This window comes from Schistosoma mansoni, chromosome 2, assembly GCF_000237925.1.
Source record: "Schistosoma mansoni strain Puerto Rico chromosome 2, complete genome".
In the NCBI taxonomy this organism is placed as follows: Eukaryota; Metazoa; Platyhelminthes; class Trematoda; order Strigeidida; family Schistosomatidae; genus Schistosoma; species Schistosoma mansoni.
The window spans coordinates 28,602,625-28,618,870 of record NC_031496.1 but is presented as its reverse complement, the minus strand read 5'-3'; the positions used below and the strand labels follow the sequence as shown (position 1 = coordinate 28,618,870).

The 16,246-nt window shown below is 34.4% G+C and overlaps 1 protein-coding gene across 1 annotated transcript in view; it reads right to left on the bottom strand.

Annotated features, from left to right (window-relative positions):
* The window catches only part of Smp_143620 (hypothetical protein), a gene marked incomplete at both ends in the record, with an annotated part of 67,976 nt that overhangs the window by 16,175 nt on the left and 35,555 nt on the right, over positions 1–16,246 (bottom strand). The window contains 8 exons of the mRNA XM_018796294.1: positions 952–1,293; positions 6,333–6,665; positions 7,855–8,205; positions 10,249–10,365; positions 10,823–11,413; positions 12,699–12,784; positions 13,406–13,602; positions 14,453–14,639. Coding sequence (XP_018650521.1) covers positions 952–1,293; positions 6,333–6,665; positions 7,855–8,205; positions 10,249–10,365; positions 10,823–11,413; positions 12,699–12,784; positions 13,406–13,602; positions 14,453–14,639 — 2,204 coding nt within the window. The remainder of the gene's footprint in view (positions 1–951; positions 1,294–6,332; positions 6,666–7,854; positions 8,206–10,248; positions 10,366–10,822; positions 11,414–12,698; positions 12,785–13,405; positions 13,603–14,452; positions 14,640–16,246) is intronic.

The window sequence follows — 16,246 nt, the reverse complement described above, 5'->3', positions numbered from 1 at the left end:
AAACTGAGAAAGACGATTCCACAGGGAATTCTTAAAGATATATATTTCTTCTATAAACTCACTTAGTATTGTTTGTTTACATCTTCCCATTGATGTTTAGGACTGCAACTGCTCAGTCTCTTACTGGCCATATGTGCATACTGTGCGTATTGCCTCGATATAGCCTTAATTCACAAGCATTATAAGAAGAGATGGATAGTGGCTAGCAGTGGAATCCATGACACGCGTTTCGTACTCATTAGCTAAGTGGATAATACGATGGCGTTTGAAGAGAAAGGTACTGTGTTCGAGTCACAGAGTGAACATCAACTCTGAGATGCAGGTAAATCCAGCTGACGAGTCCCAAATAGGACGAAATGCGTGTCGTGGATTCCACTGCTAGCCACTATCCATCTTTGTTTATTTCTTCTATATTTATTAAACATTTATTTTGCAAGATATTTATGCTCCGACTAATTGAAAACTTTTAACTTAGCTTATTAATTGTTGATGTCTACAGTTTACTACTCATTATTCACCAATTAATACTCATTTTTATGTCACAAACGGCTTAATTATGTATATATTGTGATTTCATACTTATGGTGCGTTGTTGGTTTGTAATTGATCAATATTATAATGTGATTTTCTCTAGAGTTCTGAAACTATAAAATCATAGAGGTTAATGGGGTAACTTTTTATGTGTTTCGATTGGAAAGACTAAAGGTAAAAAGAATTTGCATAGATCAATCAGCGTTCGTATACTTAGTGAGTACAACCAGTAAAATGAAGGTCATTACTGTTGTTTGGTGTCAGATGAACTCATCATTAGGAGACATAACATTCAATGATCCCATTTAATGTAGGTATATCTTCGAGTGGACATGAAATGAAGTCGAATTATATCAAATATAATGCTGTTTAAAATAAATAACTGATGTAAACAATACTTAATAGAAAAAACAAACAAACCGTTTCGTATAGATCCCACTTGACAGAAAGTTCGCCCAAATGTGTTTGTATATTCAATAGATCCGACCATGTATCTTTCCAACGTGTATTAAGTGAAGTTAAGAAGAAATTAGTTTCTTTTCGCTCAGTTTCAGCATAGTCAGTTAAAATGAATGCTCCACCACCGGTACTAACGGAAGCTTGTTGATTTACCATAGGACCTGGTAATTTTGCATCGGCTTCCAATTTTTCACGTTGTTCGACAATTCGACACGCAATATCATCACGTTCTAATGCTAATTCTTTAAGCTTATTCAAGCCATTAGCCATATCTTCAGGTATATTCATGGACGATAAATAATCCTTTTTAATAAAAGGATAAAAATAAGAAAATACAACCAGTGTTACTGGACTCAACACCTGGTGGATAATAAAGTGAATTGTTACTAAAAGGTTTATGGAGATAGTCGAATATCATTGTTTACATTGTGGACAGAACTAAGATAACAATTAAAACTATGTATTGGACAGAAGTTTATTTCTACTGTGAGACTCCTCATTAATGTACATCCATGACTCTACTGGGGGTCAGGCCTATGACTTCTAGGTCTCTGGGCGAGTTGGCATCCAGTGGCATACATATTTAGCTTTCGTAAACTAATGATATTGCGTAAAAACTTTTCAACACCATCGGTGAATCACAAACTGTGTTGATTTCTAAGTATAAAACTACACAATACACTGTACTTTGTGTGCTATACATAAATCAAGTCCATTTTCTCGACATATATCTCGAAAATTTCATTATATGAAGAAAAGTCTATGGCTTTTTTCTTAATAGACCATTTATAGACAAATGGAACATCTCGATATGTACAAATGATTGTCATGATTGTGTTCTAATAGAATTATAAGTAGCATAGATAACAACGTCAACCTCTTACTGCCCCTGGGTACTTACATTTAGGTTGATAATATCCACGTGATGTTTAGCTTAAGTGTAGTAGACTGCTGATGCAATAAATGTACATTCGTGATCAATTTCATAAAGAATATGAAAGTGTTCTGACAACCCCGTTGTTTCTGTCCATGTTTGATTTTACTTCAATAATGATGATAATAATAAGTAGGAGAGTAAGCAGTGTAAAAGAACAGTGTAGCCTGAATGATTAGGACGATACCCAGGCATATATCAATGATGCTAATTGTGTAATACAGCAGTTTAATTTTAGACATAATACTGATCAGCTAAAAAAAAAGTAATTAATGTATTTCCATTGAACTAACCACAAATCGATTTTGAAGTTGGACCTAGAATGTCACCATTCTCACTGGGTCAGAAAATGTGACTCGTTTTACGGTTCGTGATATAATATGATCGTTAAAACAGAACCGATGAATTCGTCAATTCCAAACACTCAGTATTTGACTAACTGAACACAAAGCAAAAACTAAAATAACACAATTATATTTGTCGAATAAACTTAATGAATTCCGTCTGCTTGAATCTGAATAGTTTGGATAAGTTGGCTATTGTTATTTGTTCTTTTGTGTATTAGATAGATATTTATGTGGTCAAAGTATTGGATTCTATTGTAGGATTAGACCAAGCTCAATTTACTTCAGTTTGGGCTCTGTAAAATTAGTATCTCTTCATCATGCACATAAACCGGGGCTCAAGGAGAGGCAAACAAACTGAGTTACTGTATTAGATAAGGATAGATAATAGTTTGAAACGGACTCGATGAAAGATCTAAGTTTATGTTACGTTTATAAGATACATGAAACAAGAGATTTATATACAAATGACACGAATTTCTTAGAAAAGTTTCTTAATTGTGCAGATCCCAATGATATTTTCTTAAGAAGTTACTCAACAGAACCTTATATTTTCCTTTGAAACTAACCAATTTATTAAGAAAAAAATTGTTTTGATAATACGAAGTTGCTTCTTACAACTTGAAGTTCCAACTTATAAAGACATTTAAAACTGATATACAATCAGATTAATACTTAGATTGGATTAATGAAAACTGTCCAACTTGAAGATCATTTAGCATTGGAAATTGATCACAGATTATCCAATAACTTCACCTGTAGCTCCTCAAGGGCTACCGCCGGTCCCAAGCCCGGGTAAAGGAGGAGGGCTGGACATGGGGTTAGCGACCCCATCCCATAAAAAACCAACTCGCTAAAAAACGCTAACCAGAAAAAATTATTCAAACCATTTAAACTCTGCCCTGGGAGTTGAAGGAATAATTATGATGTCTCATGATGAAAGCCCAGTTCCTTCGGAAGTCATGAGGCCGATGCACCTTCTAACAACCAGAGCGACAACTTTTATAGGTATATGGAACGTCCGGACAATGTGGGAGACCGGAAGAGTCTTCCAAATTGCTGCAGAAATGAAAAAATACAACCTGGAGGTGCTTGAAATCAGTGAAACACATTGGACGCAGGTTGGACAACAACGACTAGCTTCAGGGCAACTTCTGATATACTACGGTCATGAAGAAGAAAATGCCCCAAATACACAAAGAGTTGCATTGATGCTGTCCAGTAAAGCACAAAATGCACTTATTGGATGAGAATCTCATCGACCAAGGATCATCAAAGCCTCCTTCAAAACAAAAAGAGAGGGCATTACAATGAACGTCATCCAATGCTATGCGCCTACCAACGACTACGATGAAGACGTTAAAGACCAATCCTACGATAGGCTGCAGTCAATCTTCGAGAAGTGCCCAACCAAGGACCTGACCATTCTGATGGGAGATTTCAATGCCAAGGTTGGAATGGACAACACTGGATACGAAGACGTCATGAGACGACATGGACTGGGAGAAAGGAACGAAAATGGTGAGAGATTTGCAAACCTATGTGCCTTCAATAAACTGGTCATAGGTGGCACCATATTCCCACACAAAAACATACACAAAGCCACTTAGATTTCACCGGATCACACTACACAGAATCAAATTGACCATATCTGCATCAACAAAAAGTTCAGGAGGACAATGGAGGATGTGAGAACCAGAAGAGGAGCTGATATAGCATCCGATCATCATTTGCTGGTTGCCAAGATGAAACTAAAACTCAAGAAGCACTGGACAACGGCGCGGACAACATCACAAAAGTTTAATACGGCCTTTCTTCGAGATGCTGACAAACTCAACGAATTTAACATAGCCCTCAGCAACAGGTTCGAGGCCTTTCATGATCTACTCAATGGAGAGGGAACCACCATAGAGAGCAGCTGGAAAGGTATCAAGGAGGCAATCGTTTCAACATGTCAGGAGGTTCTGGGCCAAAAGAAGCACCATCACAAGGAATGGATCACTGTTGGTACACTGGATAAGATTGAAAGAGGAACAAGAAGGCAGCAATCAATATCAGCCGAACAAGAGCGGAAAAGGCCAAGGCACAAGCCGAATACACAGAGGCAAACAAGTAAGTGAAGAGGAGCATCAGAACCGACAGACGTAAATATGTGGAAGATTTAGCGATGACAGCGGAAAAGGCTGCAAGAGAGGGAAACATGAGACAACTGTATGATACAACAAAGAAACTTGCTGGAAATTACCGTAAGCCAGAAAGACCAGTGAAAAGCAAGGAAGGCAAGGTAATCAGCGATATTGAAGAACAACGAAACAGGTGGGTAGAACACTTCAAGGAACTCTTGAATCGACCAGCTCCATTGAACACATCCAACATTGAAGCAGCGCTCGCAGACCTCCCAATCGATGTTGGCCCACCAACAATTGAAGAGATCAGCATGGCCATCAAAGAAATCAAGAGCGGCAAAGCAGCGGGACCAGACAACATCCCGGGAGAGGCACTGAAAGCAGATGTAGCAGCAACTGCAAAGATACTCAACATTCTCCTCTGTAATATTTGGGATGAAGAACAAGTACCAACAGACTGGAAAGAAGGACTTCTGATCAAGATACTAGAGAAAGGCGATCTAAGCAAGTGTGATAACTACAGGGGCACCACTCTTCTCTCAATACCAGGAAAAGTCTTCAACAGGGTATTGTTAAACAGGACGAAGGATTCCGTAGACGCCCAACCTCAAGATCAACAGCCTGGATTCCGTAAAGATCGATCGTGTGCAGACCAAATCGCAACTCTACAGATCATTGTGGAACAATCAATCGAATGGAATTCATCACTCTACATCAACTTCATCGACTACGAGAAAGCATTTGATAACGTGGACAGGACGACACTATGGAGGCTTCTTCTACACTACGGCGTGCCTGAGAAGATAGTCAATATCATACGGAATTCCTATGATGGATTAAACTGCCAAATCGTCCATGGAGTACAACACACCGACTCATTCGAGGTAAAGACCGGTGTTAGGCAAGGTTGCTTACTCTCACCCTTTCTCTTCCTCCTGGTGGTCGAATGGGTTATGAAGACGTCAACATGTGGGGAGAAGAACAGTATACAGTGGACAGGTAGGATGCAGCTGGACGATTTATACTTCGCAGATGATCTGACTCTTCTATCACACATGCAACAACAAATGCAGGAGAAGACGACCAGTGTAGCAGCAGCCTCAGAAGAGGTAAGTCTCAACATACACAAAGGGAAAAGCAAGACTCTCCGATACAATACAGCATGCACTAATCGAATTACACTTGACGGAGAAGCTTTGGAGGATGGAAACACCTATACATATCTGGGCAGCATCATTGATGAAAACGGTGGATCAAATGCAGATGTGAGGGCGAGGATCGGCAAAGCAAGAGCAGCATACTTACAACTGAAGAACATCTGGAAATCAAAACAATTGTCAAACAACACCAAGATCAGAAATTTCAATACAAATGTCAAGACAGTTCTACTGTATGGGATGGAGACGTGGAGAACTACGAAAGCCATTATCCAGAAGATACAAGTGTTTATTAACAGTTGTCTACGCAAGATACTTCGCATCCGATTGGCCAGACATTATCAGCAACAACCTACTGTGGGAGAGAACAAACCAGAATGGAGTGGAGGAAGAAATCAGGAAGAAGCGTTGGAAGTGGATAGGACACACACTGAGGAAATCACCTAATTGCGTCACAAGACAAGCCCTCACATGGAATCTTCAAGACCAAAGGAGAAGAGGAAGACCAAAGAACACATTACGCCGAGAAATAGAGACAGACATGAGAAAAATGAACAAAAACTGGACAGAACTTGAAAGGAAGGGCGAGGACAGAGTGGGTTGGAGAAAGCTGGTCGGCGGCCTATGCTCCATTGGGAGTAAAAGGCGTAAGTAAGCAAGTAAGATTATCCAATAATCATTCATTGTCTCTTAGGTTCCCCAATAGGTTATCCAGTAGCAATTAGTTCATGATTTAAACTAGATTAGATTCATATTTATTTATAAATAAAAGATAACTTACTTTAATTTCATTAATATGTAAATCTACTTCAGATTTTTCTTTACATTTAATTGTTTGCCAATTAATTAAATGTTCACGTATTATAGTTATTTTATGAGTTAAATTCCAACGTAACACTAAACGTTCTAAACGTCGTTTAGTTAATTGACCATTTAAATAAGCTGTGATAAAACGTGATTTTAATGAATCAACAATAATTTGTGGTAAACGAGTTGGTAATGTAGTTAAAACATCTGATGTTGTAGCATTTTGAGCAATTTCATTTAATTTTTCATTTTCTTCACTTAATTTATGAATTAAATGATTTAAATCTTCAATATTATTGAAAATATCCTGAAATAATGAGAAACCAAATGATGAACAATTATAACACTTTGTTATGAAAGGGATTAATTTATGGTTATCAAGATGGTATGACCACGTCCATGAAGACGACTCTTATGGGTGACAGTAATATTATGCATATTAAAACTATGAATGTTCAATAGTATTTCTGTATAAACTTTAGATGCATGATTCTAGTTTTGAGATGGTGAAGATTGATAGCTCAGATGGATGATTTAGGTAGAGTTTTATTCTGAGCTGGATGGTTTGGTCGTGGATCTTTCGTTGTTTTTCTGAACAACATCATCAGCACAAACCTCAGGTGTTTTTGTAGATTCCAGTTGATGAACACAATGCAATTCTTTATTAGACAAAAATGACTTGTATTTTCGAAATGAAACTTATAGTATCTTAATATGGAAAATCCTTATCAGTAATTTCAGAGGCTGACGATATTCAAAACATTATTCAATGTTCATTGAATGTAGTATTTTGCACTTCCTATCACTTTTCTACTTATTTACGGGATGAGTGTAGTTTGTCAGTGTCTTTATGCAGAGGATTACATTTCAAGTGGCTGGGGTTTTCTTCAACTGTTTGTCATAACCATAATCAGTTTAGCGCAGCCCGATATGTAAAAAAACAAATCTGGTAAAAGTAGGGGCTTTGAATAAAATCTTTAAAAAATATTATACTTCAATATGCAGCACTACTCATCCATTGAGTAAGCGTAATAATGGGAGAAAGTACTAAGCAAAACACATTAAATACTGGAAATATTGTCAATAACGGCAGTCACTTTCGGTGACTTTGAAAGCAACTAATTATTGTCGTAACTTTATTTTAAAACCAATCAAGTTCGGTAATCATATTTCATAATTATTCACGTTTACACGATAATTAGAGATAAATCATAAAATTACTTAGTGTAAATACAGTGAAACAATCAGACCTATCTATCTCAGAAGAGAATCACCAGTCTAAAATAGTCTTATAGTATAACTGAACAGACAGCGAGAACGTTTGTAAAGTATAAACAATTACTGAAATCTCTATTAGATAATATTTACGAATGTCACAGAATAACAGTAATTTGAGAAAAGAATATTCTTTGGAAAAAAAAGATTAAGTCCTGATAAAAAAAGCTGTATGGTAACCAGTTAGCATACAAAAGATATATCCATATATAATGACATACTTCATGTTCATTTAAGCAATTTTGAAGTCGTGTTGCACGTTCTTCATGAGTCAAATTTTTCGCTTCTGGAGCTAATTCCAGACCAAGTTGTGAAGCTATCAATGCATCAGTTATTAGACATTTTTCTAATTTTGATAACCATTGACCAACTTGACGCCATTCACCTGGTAAAACATTATCTAAACGCCAACGCCATTCATCAAGTTCAGGTTTTACTCGACTCCATTCAGCTTCAGCACGTTCTAATTCTTCTGGTCTTAGGCCAAGTAATAAACCTTGACGTTTTCTATCATCAAGTTCACGAATATAAGCAGCCATATTTTCATGTTCAAGTTGAGCTTGGAGAAAACTCTATATAATCATAATCATAGTGATAGTAATAATAATAATGATAATGATAATGATAATAATAATAATCATAATAATAATAATAATAGTCTGAATGGATCATACAAAACTTAAAACATATTTCTCACAAGCAATTTTAATTAACTATTATTATTAAAAATAAATTGCAGCTTACTGAGTATTCCAGGTATAATTGAATACCATATTACTAAGTCATTACGAGCAACAAATTCACTAAACCCGATTTCACGTCACACTTTAATTCTAGGGTTATGGGATACTATCTATTCAGTCAAATCGTAAGTAGCTTAGGTGAAATCTCAACCTTAAACAAAGTAACTCAAAGTTGAAACTGTTATAACCATTGTCTGTGAAGAAATGTCAATCTAGTTATAGTATTAATTTGTTGTAAACTGTTTAGTCTGGTTGCTTATCAACCCTCATTGAATATTTTTTGGGAATGATTTTGAATCCTTATTATGTTAATATGTTAAATTTTTAAATAAAATGAGTTGGAGTTGAAGTATTGAGTTTCTAATAGCTTATGAAGTTATTCTTGTTAGTTTCTTTCAGCTGGAATTGTACGTGAGTTCTAGGCTTTTGATGAGTAACTTCATTTGATCAGTTTATCTGTTGATAAGACTTGAACTTATATCATGTGAGGTCTAATGGCGTTAATCAATAGTAATCGATTACGAAAATCATGCAATAACTTTTTTTCTATAGAAACTATCATTCATATTCTTTTGAAGGTTCTTGTAGATTTTGAAGATACATATTGAAATACATGAAAAGTTAGACATATCTAAAAACAATCATCCTACGAGGTTAATAACTATGCAGATTTCAACGAATTTACCAAAAACATCCAACAAAATCTGACATTAAATATGATGAATAAATGACTCTCTACGTACAATTCACAGTCAACAATTAAGATTAATGATCAATGTATGGAAATAATCACTGACGTCATGATCAAAAGTCTTTAAGAAAGCTTTTAACTTGGAAGAATGATTATTTCTGAATTTGAGTGAAAAATCGATTAAATCCACGTTGAAATTATGTCATAATGAATTGATAACAACCCCCGTCTCGCCCTAGTATAGTCACGTAATATCGTGGATTGGTTGAAGTTAAATATTAACACCGTTAGATGCCAACCGGCTCTGTGAACTAGATGTTAAGCATTCACGCGCGAGACTAAAGTTCATGTGTTCGAATCCCGTGTGCGTAGTCGTGGATGCGCACTGCTGAAGAGTCTCATACTAGAACGGAACGGCCTTCCAGTGCTTCCAGGTATTCAATAGTGATCTAACATTGATCCGTTCGTGATCTCAATCAAAACTCAACAATCTCCACAACCCCATACTGAAATTTTTATTGAATTAAATGATCTATGAAGACACACATAAACTGAAAGTTAATTTTCGCTACAAATTTACGTCATTCGAAGAACCATTACAATGTCTGTAATATGAAACACATTTCGTTCAAGTTTCGAACTTTTCCGAAATACCAACAAATAAAAACTATATAAAATCCAAGATGTAAGAATCATTAAGAGATTATAATAAAACTGTACTGTCAAATCAAATTCAACAGTTAATATAATCAATTATAATCAGTTTTTTTTAATATAGTCCATTCTTCATTCAATGTCATTGAAGAGTACCTGTTTCACTTCGACGACTAGAAGTTACCGGGTTCATTTTATATAGGTCTTAGATTTACATTAATGAAGAAGACTTAACGAATTTCAATACAACACCTGTCTTTTCTACTGATCACTATTTACTACTACTGCGGTGTATTCTTCTTATGTCGACAGATATAAGTAGTATGTAACACAAGTCAGAAGTGGAACGCTTGTCACTACACTACTAATTTTTAAAAAAATATATCACTTAATTTCAAACACTACACTAAAGAACATAGTCACAAATTATGACTTTTTTCAAATTCATAGAACAAAGCAATTGAAATACACAATATTTACATAGAATTTCAATGATTTAATCAAAACTCATGGTGAATAGAACTAACTTCAAATTCAGTGAGAAAATCTTGTGATTCAATTGGATTATGTCGAACTCGAGCAATTAACTCTTTAATAGTAATTAGTAGAATACGTTCTTTTTCCGCTTCTGTTTGTTCATTACCCTTGAAAATCAATTAATTAATTAATTAATTAGATGGATAGAGATTAAAAAAGGGGGGATTTACACGTACAGATATGCATGACAAGTAAACACTATGTATGTACGCTCTATGTTGGTACAAAATGAGTACAACGTTTAAATGACAACGTAATTATGATAAAATGAGAAGTAGACAACAATTTATTTACACTGTGAAAAAAAACAAGTGTACATAAATTCAGTGATGATTCAATAACTAAATAAACGCTTCATTCAAATCTGAAGTTTCATACATTTGCCAACAAAAAAAGGATAATTAAATCACCTCTGTATAGTCTTTAAAAAATACTAACACGAACGAGTTTCGGAAAACATGTGAGCAACGAACTTTCCAGTGGTGAGTTATCATGCATTATCTCATTGACAACAGTGATCAAACGAACAACAAACAATAATAATAATGCTAGATAAATATGCACCTCTCCACCTAAATGTAGAACAGGAACGATATGACGTGTAGCTCGAGGTGGTTCAGCCGTTACACGAATGTTTGCAATTGCACGACATTTTGATACATTTTTAGCTACTCGGCATAAACGTAATCCAGCATATGAACGTGCACGACCAGATCGATGTGGTGATGTACTATAACTAGGCGGAGATGGAGAACCTGACATAGTAGTACGCGTATAGCCTGGTGTTGATGAAGATAATGCGACAGCTGCATCGTCTGTAGGTGTAGAAGCACCACCAGTCTCAGAACTTACAGGACTTGTAGCTAAAATTAGATTATGTAGTGCTTCATCATCCATAGTTTGTGGACCACTTAAACTTGCTCGTCTGGCACGACGACGTTCCAGGAAATTAGCAGTAGTTGATGCATTCAAAATTAATGCAGGATCAATTTGAGGATCAGGTTCATATGAAGCTAATCTAAGTGGTGTATGATATTCATTTTCTGTTTTAGATTCAGTTTTGATGTCGATATCTGTTACTTTTAATTTCTGTTGAGATTGTAGTTTTTCCAAACTGTTAGTACTTGATCGACGTGAACCAGATCTTGATTTGATCTTAGCAGGAAATTAAATAGTGAATCAAGTAGTAAGGGAAAATAATTTATAATGATTTATCTTAAACTAATTTTGTATTAATGGTTGCTATGTTTACAATGCGACAAAACTAACTGTAGAACTTTCAGATTTGGATCATTTTATTTATTCTATTCTACATGAGCAGATAGTAAATTACAAATCAACAAAATAATTCTTGAAGAGTAATCGAACCCATTACATCATGCGTATTTCGATGATCAACATATAATATAGTTGAGTCAAATATTTTTTAGAGAACATATCAATTTATAGGCAGTTTCTGACACTGATTGATATCAGCTGGAATGTCATTTAGGATCAGAGAATACTGGATAATTGTTTAATTATAGATGAATACTCGTCGGCAATGATCAGGCATAAATTCTCTCAGAAACACGCACAACGTAAAACTTAGTAACTGTAGGTTTCACAATGAGCATGATACCTTTAGATGGCTATTCAGATCTATTTGAAGTTCCCTAACAAAGACAGCATATGAGATTGTTAGTTTTCTTCCCGCAAGTCCCGAAAAGAAATATAAAAAAAAGCTGACGTTAATACAACGTACAGAGATATGTAGAGGATATGTTCAGTCTATTTGTTCATCCTTTTACACAACCAAATAATGATACGACAACTGAACTAAACTATTATGGCTATGTTAATGATGCCTCTGTCGAAATGATGTGACTCAATGAAAGCAAAGAATGGAAATACTAATGATAGATGACGATATATACGATATTAAAAATATGTTCAAACGATGTCTCAATACACTGACTAACAGATAACTTACTCTGAACATAATATATAAATATTGTATGATTTAACTACTGATACAAATAATTTTAAATGAATTATATACGTACTTCTCCTCTCACATATGATGAACCGTTACTACAAATCCTAGTTAATGTGCATATTTGTTCAATCCCCTTCCTATAAAATATTCTTCATTCCACGTTTCTTTTTTAGTCCACATGATATTTTCATATTAAGGTTAACAAAATAGCTATGACAAAACTGTTGTATCCGGAAATTAAATTATTGGTAACTTCTAGGAACTATTTATAGACTCCCTCTCTCATATATATATATATATATATATATATATATATATATATATATATATATATATAATTCTCATATATAATTTCTTTTCTATACTCAGAGCCCAATTTCTGTCAGACTACTCTTTATAATATTGACAAATATTCGTATAAACTGAGAATCACTTCGAGAAAAAAAATAAAGATCAACCAACCTTAGGTGGATGTGAACTAGCGATTAGAATAAATTGTGCTACATATGTTATAATTGAACGTTCATCCGGTTTATCCACATCAACATCTAGAATGAAATGAATCAATGTAAGGAGAATATGTTATTTTAAATATCAAATCACAGTGTTCATTTACTTCTCGATAAGGTGCAATTCAAGAGAAAGTTTATTTTTTAGTAAGAGTTAAAATTATGGCGTATGCTACTTATGTTGACAGATATAAGTAGTATGTAACACCAATCAGAAGCGGAATGCCTCGCAGAAGAAGACTGAATAGAAGAAAACAGCAAGGAAAACAATGAAAAATTGTAAAAACAACAGAATTGAAAAAATCATGGAGCATGCAACGGACAAGTGAAGGAGAATGTGGAAATAAAGTATTTAATATGTTGTTTCCATATTTCACACGAAAGCACTCTGTAATTTGGCGTTGAATAATGAATTGGTCTAACCCACCTCAAATCTCGTTTACTAAAATATTATTTAAAGAAGTATTGAAATTCGGGAATGATGAACAACAATATATGAACTATTTAGAAGTGTGCATTAATTACTTCATTCAACTATGAAAATATTACAATCTCCACAAATCTCCCATACTAATAATATGTATGTTACAGCGTAATGTAGGAACTTTTTAAATCTTTAAAAATGACAGTTCAGTTTGATATAATATAAAAATAAATTACCTTCAGGATCTAATAATTTTGGTATACCAAGTCGTTGTTCAGCTACATTGAAAGCAAATTCTAAATTCTCACGATTTTTTCGATGCATAACTTCACCCATATCAATAAGACTTGGATTAATGTTATGCACCAAAGCACAAAATGCTTTACCATCACGCCAAGATGAACCAAAGTCGGTAACTCTAATTTCCAACGTTCTTTGTGAAATAAAAGAAAGAACCAAGACAAAGAAAACACATGTGAAAAGTAGCGAACTGATGAGAAAACTGATGAATGTGATGAATGAAAACAACAATGCATTTCCTGATATTCACATCAAACTACAGAAAATATATATGCAGCATACAAGGATACATATGCGACAGTGAAAAACCGGTAAATGTTTGTATGCGATCGATCGCCTGATTTGATTATGGCCAAGTTAATGATAAGTATACTACTTACAAATCTAGTCAACAACTGAAACAAGCTCATGATGAACATATATCATAAGATAAAATAATTGGTCAGTAATATATGACAAATTACTTCATTAAAAATATGATATACTTGTATCTACAGAACATACAATACAAAACGAACATAATAAAGCTTCATTAAAATAATAATGAGTTCTGGGATACAGACTTCATAGGTTATTTACAAACTAATGCATTTGAGGCCTTAAAAGCAGGTATATTTATTATCCATCATATCATCATCATGGTTCAGCGTCATATTCATGTATGTTACAAACATACAGTTGCTTATATGGTTAAACAACTAGGTTTTCAAGTATGTAATTATACGCTCACATTCCTTTCCCAATTTAATCTGGATAGGTAATATTACTTACATTAGCACAAACATTATGACCTGAATCCTAGTACACTAATCTGTACCTTCCTAATGTGTGATCTCACTACAAAGTGCTATAACTTACAAACATCTGAATATTGAAAACAAATATAAAAATGTAGAAATCATAGTTAAAGGACAAATTTAGAAAAACTTATATTCAAAAACAAGTACATTAATTTATTATTATTACCACTAATAATAACTTACGATTTATGAGAACGAAAAGACTGTTCCACCCAAGTTAATAAAGCTTGTCGAGTCCTGGAACCGGTTACACTTTTTGTACTATCCACTTGTTCAGATAAACTGGTCTCTTCAGATTTACTACTACCATTTCCAGTGGCATCAGAATCGATTGATTTCGAGAGACTTTTACGACGAGATTTCAATGCATCTTTTAAAACTTTCTGATGACCTTGAATCTAGTGAACGTTACAAAACCAATTCAGAAAATAATTTATGATTTTAATTGATAAACAGGATTGGTGAGACTATAACTTACAGACGACCTTTGAGTGACGCTAAAGTGACCTTGAGAATATTCACTTACAAAGGGCTAAATGAGGATTATAAACCTGTGTCAGTAAGGATTATGATTTGCAGTTGATGGTGTGGGTTAGGAATTAGATTTAGGGTTTTCATCACGAACCGACATCAAGTGAAATGCCAGAACGCTATTTAGCCAAATGGACGAATGGATTTCGGGCTAAAATCCAAGACCTGGTTCATCCATAAACTATAGTCTTGACACAGCTTTTCATTTCTCTAGAGAACTAATTTATATGATAATCTAATAATTAATGCAATGAATCTATAAGTAAAACGATTATCGACATTACATGGGATAAGTTTATAACACTGTATTCCAGAATGTTTAATGATAAAAGTTGATGCCTTTTCATGGTGAAAATACTCTTGAACACCACTGATTTTCTACAACATTAATTCACTAAATATTTATCCAGTTGTTGTGGAAAAAAAAATAGACAACATGTACACGGCTTATTTAAACTAAAAACCGGAAATGATGCTAGTCATTTCAGCAGGGAAACAAATGAATAGGAAAAACAAAACATGGTCAGATTTAATCAAATTAAAGTGAATTTTTGTGGGGTTTTATTTCTGACTGACTGTATTTTGCTTTGCTTAATTCATATATATTTTGTTGGACAGTGCACAAATTATTTATTAAACAAATAACTTGTTTGTACAACGTACATTAACCATACAGACATAATCCTTTATCTATAATCTGTAGAGATTATGCTAATATAGTATGTAAAAAACATTTACTTGTAAAAAGGTTTTATCAATTTCCTTCCACGACAGAACATAACGCAGATATATATAGTTTGAGAACGGTTGCCATGGCAACTTGTTACCGATTAAATTCAGTATAATTTGCCACGTACTTTTTGCTTACTATCAGTGTTATAATCGTCAACACACATACGCACGGACACCCCTGAATTCAAATTCAAACCCAGAAGTACTGATGTAATTTCTAAATAATCTGTTTTGTCATAATAAATCATTTCTGAACGCTCATAATATTGTTGTTGTGTCATTTCCGCTCTATACTGTTTATTAAAGACAATTACGTAAATATAAAATGGATGACTGTTACGCTTCATATATATATATATATATATATATATATATATATATATATATATACCACGTGCAATGTTTTGCCCTTATTTATTTATTCATTTGAAAACATAAACATTGGTACAAGGGGGCACCAAATACGTATGCGCCACACAATAACAATGAGGCCAATAGCAGTTATCATTGATTTATGTTAGGGCTGTGATACTGTTCGGGCGCACAAACTCAAGTAGGTAGTTTCCATGAGGGGGCCATACTTCGAGCCTTTGACTTAAAAATCTAACCCAAAAGTCAGTGGAGCAACGTTACGAGATGTAGTCCCATGGTAGCCGTGGACCTACAACAGGTTCACACGCCAACTGCTCCCTCAGGATCCTGAAGCCCATGTCC